Below are 7,975 nucleotides of genomic sequence, written 5' to 3' on the forward strand. Positions count from 1 at the left end.
AAAAAGTAAGTGAGGCCACTCTACATACAATACATGGAAATAATGATAAATGAAGAGTGAACCATGAACAATAATAACAGTGTTGATTGCAGTTATAATCAGGAGACCCTGGTGACCATTAATATCCAGCAGTCTCTTGATAGCAGTGAAGGTAAGAAGAAAGAAGAAATATTATTTTCCTTTTCTCTTCCATTGTTCACCCTTTGTTGAATATAGTTCTGCCGGTAAGCAGTGTGACTGATTGATTCACCCTTATAGACAGTAAAGATTAAGAGGATGACAAATCAGCATTTGCTTACACAGCGCCTGTTGCTAATCTCCTTGTCTTCCTCCAGAAAGCCCCCAGACGACTGAGGCTCACACATTCATTCTAACAGGGAGAAAGAAACGAGAAGACAAGGAGTAACCACTGACCCCACATTACATCAGAAACGACAGAGAAAAGGACTTCAGCACTGGATCAACATCATCGAGCTTCCCTGGAGTAACTCTCTGATGATCTCTGAAGAAATTCCATCTGAACTCTGAATTTTACATCTGTTTTGTTTTTGGGGCATTGCATGTTTCAACACTTCACATGACAAAATGCTTTGATCCAGCGAGGCAACTACACTGGAAATAAACGTATAATTGTCTAAAAAAAAAAAGAAGTAATTAAGTGAAGTTCAGACATAATAACACATCTCAAAATGGAGGACCACATTACCAAAATGAGCATGTTTTCTTCTGACATCTCTGATGACTGCACAGATGGAACTGAGTCAGGTGAGCCACCAATCGTTGTAATATGCCAGCCGCTGTACAGCAGATTATGTTGTCATAATGTTATGATGTCCATAACATTTTTGTGTATCGTGTATACAATAGAAAGAAATAGAATATGAGGCCAAAAACAAATAAATAAATGAGTTCAAGAAAAACCCCTCTGTGCAGTCTTCTGTTCATCCATGAAAGGGTGTGAAATGAAGTTTAACATTAATTTGTTCTGTCTATTCTCTACAGAAAAAAGTTCAGTCCCAGGTAAAGCACTTGGCCATGGCTTACTTTGTAAAGTGTGTTCTGATTCAAGCAGTGGTAAACACTATGGCATCTATGCCTGCAATGGCTGCAGTGGCTTCTTCAAGCGCAGTGTGAGACGAAGGCTCATCTACAGGTGAGCGAGATGCAGACTGGACTTAATACAGAAAGTTTTATACAAAGAGGGTAAATGTAAATAACAGAAAAATTATACTCATTTGACAATTAACTTGCATTTTTAATATTTTATTTCTTTTTATTCAGAAAATTGTTTTTTGTCAAAATCATAGGTGTCAGGCTGGAACTGGAAGGTGCCCCGTTGACAAGGCTCATCGCAACCAGTGCCAAGCTTGTCGACTAAAGAAGTGTCTCCAAGCTGGAATGAACAAAGATGGTGAAAAAAATATTCTAAATAAGTTGACTGTAGAGTATATTATCTGTGCATATATCCTTTGTATCATAGGACAGTACAAATCCTGTATAGCTTTGCATGTTAAACAATATATTATTTACCTGTCCCCTTGGCAGCTGTGCAGAATGAGCGACAGCCCAGAAGCACAGCACATGTCAGTCTAGACTCTATAAGCGTGGACACGAAAAAGGAGCACTTGGCCACCACACGGGAACTCACCTCCTCTGCCGCCTACTCATCGGCCATCTGCAGACCTCTGGTCACCTCATCTGTCACCACCTCTCCCGCCACACAGCCCTGCAGCAACCCCAGTAACAACCATCGCTTTATGGTCAGCCTGCTGACTGCTGAGACCTGTGCAAAACTGGAACCTGAGGATGGTAAGATAATATCAAGGATGTTCAATTTTGATGGATCTGGGCAGAACATGTATACACAAGTATGTAGTGAGACATGGGGCAAATCATTTTTAAGAAAAGAAACACTCAAACTATGATATCTTTTTGCCTACCTAGGTGATAAACAAAAGGGATTGTCTCTGAGTCACAAAAACTTATCTGGATCTTTAAACAGAACAATAATGTACTCCCAGAAACCCTATAAAATTTGACTTACTCTCTTACTCTAATGTACAGTGGAGGAGAATATTGATGTGACAACAAACGATTCAGAGAGAGATCGGACTCCGTCTGACTTTCGTATGTCCCCATACACCTCCAGCTGCTCAGAGAGTGTATATGAGACATCGGCACGACTCCTCTTCATGTCCGTCAAGTGGGCAAAAAATTTGCCCGTTTTTGCTCACTTGCCATTTCGAGACCAGGTGAACGTGACTGCTGTATGTTTTTGCATATTTACTGAAGCGATTTACACATACGTGAATCATGGGTGAGACTTACAACAGATGCTGTATGTCTGTGATATCCTCAGGTGATTCTCCTCGAGGAAGCCTGGAGTGAGATGTTCCTCCTGTGTGCTATCCAGTGGTCCCTGCCCATGGACAGGTGTCCTCTTCTGTCTCTGCCAGACCTTTCCCCCACACAGCAGGCCAAGATCGGCCTCCCCACAGCTGACCTGCGCATCTTGGAGGAGGTCTTCAATCGCTTCAAGGCCCTGGCTGTTGACCCTACTGAGTTTGCTTGCCTGAAGGCCATTGTGCTGTTCAAACCAGGTAAGGAGTCATTTTTCCAGTGACAGGTGTTCATTTTTGAATGGACAGTTTATCTAATGTCTGCTGTTTGACTTCCTGGAGCAGAGACACACAGCCTCAAAGACCCAGAGCGGGTGGAGAATCTGCAGGACCAGTCGCAGGTGTTACTGGGTCAGCACATTCATTCAATATACCCCAGCCAGAGCGCCAGGTGACCCAGGATACACATATTTTCAAACATAAGAATATCTGGATTGTGTGAAGTTTGTACTGTAAATGGCACTACAGAAACATTAAATTCACTCTACTTTGTTCTTGTCCATCAAGGTTTGGGAGACTGTTACTTCTGCTGCCATCCCTCCGCTTTGTGAGCTCTGAGAAAATAGAGCAGCTGTTCTTTCACAGGACCATCGGCAGCACACCCATGGAGAAGCTGCTGTGTGACATGTTCAAAAACTGAACAACGTCGTGAGAAGCCGAACTCTACCAGGACAGCACAATGAACCAACCCTCAAACAACAAGTTTCCTCATTATGTATAGTTCACATATTCTGGTTTTGACTTTTTTAAAATTGAATATAATAGACATTTTCAGAGAAGACATTTTGAAATGTCACCAGAAAAAGCACTGGTAGGCCTATAAATAATAAAATGATGATAGTTGAATTCCATTCAGCTTCAGTTTCAGGGTCCTGGTATTGTGTATGCTGGCTCACTGTCGCACTGACTTATTGGACCATGATTTGTATCATTTGTAAAACCTGTGCTTTTCCTACAGTATACATTTTTTGTTCAGTGATTAACACCATTTACTCTGTAATTTTACAATTTTGTTAACCACAGATATTAGCAAATCCTTTTGCATAGGCACTGAGTTGCAGGGACAAGCATTTTTTATGTCAGTAAATGAAAATGAAAATGTGTGTTTGAATTTGCCCTAAATAAATTTTGTATTGCTTTATTTGACAAGTATTTTTATTTTTGGTCATTTCTGCCATTTATTTACACACAAGACATATTACAAAACGATGATACAAAGAACATACACTATACAAAACATACAGTATAGCTCAGGTCATTCTCATTTATAAGATTTACAGTCTGACTGATCGGCATGGTTGATATTTTTTGGCCGATTTTAGCTCATTGTGAATTTATCAGTCACTGTATGTCAGCCCATATGTAACAAAAAAATGTTCAGCACAGAAGCACAATAAACCAAAGGTATGTCTAGGTATTGGAAACTTTGTCACCTACATTTGTCCACCAGTGAGCTCTGACAAGTTTATTTATCTTGATTACAATTATTTAACGATGCAATATACATTGCTTTTTATGACAAATGTATATGCCATCCGTTAAAAAAGCAGTTTTAAAGGTTTATTCAGTTTTTGAAAACCCAATCATATATCTTGGGTGGTCTGAAAAATACAGTATCTAAAATGAATTGTCTCTTGGACATTAGGACAATATTTAAGGTGGTTATGAGCTTGCTATAAAATTCAGGATCCCGGATACTGTGCGGCGTCCTTGGTTTAACTCTTCATCACCTAGTACAGTACAGTAACATTTGAGAGCACAAATGTCTAATAGGGAATGGGAAACCATGTCAGATCAGCTTTGACCTCTGCCCTATCCTGGAGCTGAACTTCAGGAACCATTAGGTGGCGCTAATAAGCGCATTTACTGATGAGCCTGTAAACACACAGAAGAAGAGCAGCAACAAAACACGGAACAACTTTACGCTAGCTGGTTAGCATAATAAACTAAAAACATAACCACATTGTTTTTAACGGCTTTGGTTTACAGCTACAGCGGAGACATATAAATAATATGAAGCTACTTAAGACTAGAAACGATGTTTAGCAAGTCGTATCAGCTGCTTCCTCAGAGAGACTCCACAGCTGCGAGGACTCCTGGCCTGTTTGTGGACACCGACAGCTTCTCACAGCGCCGCTACCACAGAGGACTTTCATTTGACTACATCCCCAATGTTTCTGAAAACGACTTCACTGGTAGGTAACTAACATTGACTATAGTATGTTTTCTGACGTGGTGAGGTTGCCAAATAATCTAAAGAATAATAATAATAGGAATATTTCCCTTTACTGTGTTTATGAGGTTTTTTTTTTTTTTTTTACCATTCATGATCAATATTAGATGTTAAAGTGTTTCTACTGCGCAGTCCATGTTTTGTTATGTTTGTTTTAGGATCCCCTTCAACTTTGTCTTGCAGCCAGGTGACACAGGCACAGACTTTGAACATAAATCATAATAAAACGCATATAATAAAAAATATGTTCACGATTTGCCAAAACCCAAACCCACTACACAAGCTGCTATAGATACACTTAATATAAGTTGGAGGATCTGAAGGATAAAGATTAAAAAACAAACAACATACTCAAAATGAATATGTCACACTTCTCATAATGTAGTGTAATGTTTAATGAGACCCTTCCATCATGTAACTGTTCTTTCAGGCTCCCCATGACTGGTTTACTGAAAGTACCTTGAGAGCAAAGACTCTATGACTCTGTTTGATTCTTTGTTTCTTTTCTTAAAGATACTTCTCAAGGATGGCTGTCCTGGATTTGCAACCTGGTTGTCATCTTTCTCGTCTACATCTGCACCTTTATAACCTTCCCCATAACAGGATGGTTTGTACTGAAAGTAAGCTGAAACAATCTCTTATCAGTTACTCCCACAGCATGTCCACTCACTTGCTGAGAATAAAAACAACTGTGACTGATTTTGTCTGCAGACGGTGCCGAACTACCAGAGGATAGTAGTGTTTCGTCTGGGGCGAGTTTGTCCTCCCAAGGGCCCTGGTATCGTGCTCGTGCTGCCCCTCATTGACCAGTGGCAGAAAGTAGACTTGCGCACCCGCGCTTTCAACATCCCTCCTTGCCAGGTAAACCATTTAGCATATACTCCATTTATCATAGGTCAGCTGCTGTGATGGACAACTTGTTGAAGTCATGAAGCACTGAAACATTAGGTTTGCACAAGCCAGGAAAAATTAAGTTACTTTACTGAACATCAAACAAGTGAAATGAAAGCTAGATATTGATTTAGATGCCAAGATGTTGTTCTTTTAGCTTACAGACACATGGACCAGGTCTTTAATTTCATTCAAAGGTAAACTGCACACAGAAAAATGGCGGTGTAACTAATTTATACAGTTTTCCAAACAATATACAACAGGTGTTTTCATCACAAAGATATTTTTATGTTCATCACAGGCACCCAGATCCCAGCACAGTGTCTTGTTTCATCGTGTTACATGTTTAATACGAGATTCTTCTTCGACACGTGAGCTGAGGAGTCTTAGTTGCTCATCAACCGTACTGAGTTAAAGCAACATTTCTGTTAGTTGTGAATGTTTTACTTTGTCCTACAGATGGCGGTGTTGGTACACTGTAGTTCAGTGTGAAGGGGAAGCGTGTAATGGAGACTGGGAGAACTATGATTACAGTGTGATAGTTGGAAGTTTTAATGTTATGCTGCCGGCAATTTATTTGAAAATACTTAAAAGTCAGCATCAAGCCTTAGGTACATTAAACTTATTGTGTTCTGATTTTTTTGTTTTTAGTCCTGTGTCTTTTTCTCATTTTCACATTCCCTTAGCCTTCTAGTCTCACCCCAAAATAAACTATTTAAAATAATTAAATGCAAATGCTTGGTTAATGGCAAAATTTAGTTTTTTGAAGCCTGTATCACAAGCACAGCTTCATCACTAAATGTATTTCAGCAAAGCTGTGGTGTCAGGCTTGTCATTTGTTTTTGTGCTGATACCAACACTCTCCTTCTGTGCAGTTAGAATTTGTCTGAAACTGTATATTCAGTGTTACACAGTGAATATCGCTTGCCAGTACCTGTTGTAAGACTGAAGAGTAGATGTTTCCATATTCTTTAAATTGTGGCAAATGTGTCCAAATAAATTCAGCAGTCATGTTAAATATAGAAAGTTATTCTGCTATTGCAGGTGACGACTCGGGATGGCGGTGTGTTGTCAGTGGGAGCAGACATTCAGTTCAGGATCTGGAACCCTGTAATGTCAGTGGTATCAGTCCAGGACCTGAACGCCTCAACCAGGATGACAGCACATAATGCTTTGACCCACAGCTTGGCAAAGAAAACTGCCCGGGAGGTCCAAACTGAGAGGCTTAAACTGGGAGAATATCTTCAGGTGAGACTACGTTTGAGCTACTCTCTGCTGGGCTTGTAACTGATTCAGCTCAGACTTACATCCTTACTTGCCGTTAACAGGTGGATATTAATGACATGACTCAACCCTGGGGGTTGGAGGTGGACAGGGTAGAGCTTACCCTGGGCTCTCTCCTGAAAGCCCCAGAAGAAGTTCCCTCTGGGCCCCTCATCATGCCTTCTTCTGTGCCTGGACTGGAAGGCCTCACTGGCCCCATTCAGCAGTTGGCCATGCACTTTCTGAACCACAGCGGCAGTTCACAGCCTCAACAAGGTTTGGCCCCACACTCACAACTGCTTCCGTACAACATGTTCACGTTATCATGGTGTTGTATGATAAACCTGTGCCTTGTACTCCTCAGAAGACAGCATAACTTTTACAGATGAGCTCAGCAGTGTCGCTCAGGCCACACCAGGTTCTGTGGAAGAGCTGCTCGACAGGGTAAAGCTCCTGCTTTCTGAAACTTTGGTCTGTCAGGTTGGGGCCTGCTTCCAGTTCGACATCAGCTCAGGAGATGGACAACATCACAGTTACTATTTGGATTTAAGCCAAGGTAATGGTTCAGATATTGTTGTGAATATGCAACAATTATCAAAATAAATCTGTGTAATAATGCTCAAATGTCTGTGGTATATGAAACAAAAGTACAGTTACATAAATATCTTTAATATCAATCGCTATTACTGTGTGTGTGTGTGTTCGTTCTGTAGGTAGCGGTGCAGTTGGAGCAGGGTGCTTGTGCCGAGAACCAGATGTGACATTGAGTATGAGTGACATCGACCTTCTGGCCATGTTCCAAGACAGGCTACAACCATTTGCTGCATACACCAGTGGCAGACTTAAAATCCAGGGAGACATAAAGACCGCCATGAAGCTGGAGGAACTCATAAAGCTACTTAAGAAATAGCGTTCATAGTAAAATTTGTATATGTATGTATGAAATCTGTCATTTTAACTGTAAAGTTGATTTTTTTTCATGTATGCACTCATTACATTTGTTATAAACTAAATTTCTGTGATGGCCTTGTTTTTCTTCACAAATCAAAGCTTGTTTACAAAAACAACAAACTTTTTGAAGGTCTCCAGACCTAATTTTAGCTGGCTTAGTCTAAATAGTTTCTGACACTGTTACAAAATGAAATATTCAGTAATGCATCTTAAAAATGCCATACACAGACATATTGCA

At 40.4% G+C, this 7,975-nt stretch overlaps 2 protein-coding genes across 3 annotated transcripts; both read left to right on the plus strand.

The window, feature by feature from the left end:
• Positions 1-689: 689 nt before the first annotated feature.
• nr2e3 (nuclear receptor subfamily 2, group E, member 3) lies at positions 690-3,039 on the plus strand. The gene is made up of 8 exons (XM_056387151.1): positions 690-765; positions 1,003-1,153; positions 1,308-1,411; positions 1,546-1,809; positions 2,065-2,252; positions 2,360-2,600; positions 2,685-2,790; positions 2,907-3,039. Exons 1-8 carry the CDS (start codon positions 690-692, stop codon positions 3,037-3,039), a joined length of 1,263 nt encoding a protein of 420 aa, XP_056243126.1.
• Positions 3,040-4,271: 1,232 nt separating this feature from the next.
• Positions 4,272-7,808, plus strand: stoml1 (stomatin (EPB72)-like 1). 2 transcript variants are annotated; one of them, XM_056387396.1, is made up of 7 exons: positions 4,272-4,594; positions 5,146-5,252; positions 5,344-5,493; positions 6,568-6,771; positions 6,852-7,062; positions 7,154-7,342; positions 7,500-7,808. In XM_056387396.1, exons 1-7 carry the CDS (start codon positions 4,438-4,440, stop codon positions 7,694-7,696), a joined length of 1,215 nt encoding a protein of 404 aa, XP_056243371.1. In that variant the 5' UTR covers positions 4,272-4,437; the 3' UTR covers positions 7,697-7,808. The 2 variants fall into 2 exon arrangements, with proteins under 2 accessions (XP_056243371.1, XP_056243370.1); XM_056387395.1 differs by having other exon boundaries at positions 4,274-4,594; positions 7,151-7,342.
• The last annotated feature ends 167 nt before the right edge of the window (positions 7,809-7,975 follow it).

Source organism: Seriola aureovittata, chromosome 10, assembly GCF_021018895.1.
Source record: "Seriola aureovittata isolate HTS-2021-v1 ecotype China chromosome 10, ASM2101889v1, whole genome shotgun sequence".
In the NCBI taxonomy this organism is placed as follows: Eukaryota; Metazoa; Chordata; class Actinopteri; order Carangiformes; family Carangidae; genus Seriola; species Seriola aureovittata.

Excerpts from the sequence above, each read along its gene's own strand:
- stoml1 (XM_056387395.1), top strand. The coding sequence starts at position 4,438 with ATGTTTAGCAAGTCGTATCAGCTGCTTCCTCAGAGAGACTCCACAGCT. Across the intron at positions 4,595-5,145 it reads TTCTGAAAACGACTTCACTG|ATACTTCTCAAGGATGGCTG; the intron begins GTAGGTAACTAA and ends CTTTTCTTAAAG. Across the intron at positions 5,253-5,343 it reads CAGGATGGTTTGTACTGAAA|ACGGTGCCGAACTACCAGAG; the intron begins GTAAGCTGAAAC and ends TTTTGTCTGCAG.
- nr2e3 (XM_056387151.1), top strand. The coding sequence starts at position 690 with ATGGAGGACCACATTACCAAAATGAGCATGTTTTCTTCTGACATCTCT. Across the intron at positions 1,154-1,307 it reads AGACGAAGGCTCATCTACAG|GTGTCAGGCTGGAACTGGAA; the intron begins GTGAGCGAGATG and ends TCAAAATCATAG. Across the intron at positions 2,791-2,906 it reads TACCCCAGCCAGAGCGCCAG|GTTTGGGAGACTGTTACTTC; the intron begins GTGACCCAGGAT and ends TTGTCCATCAAG.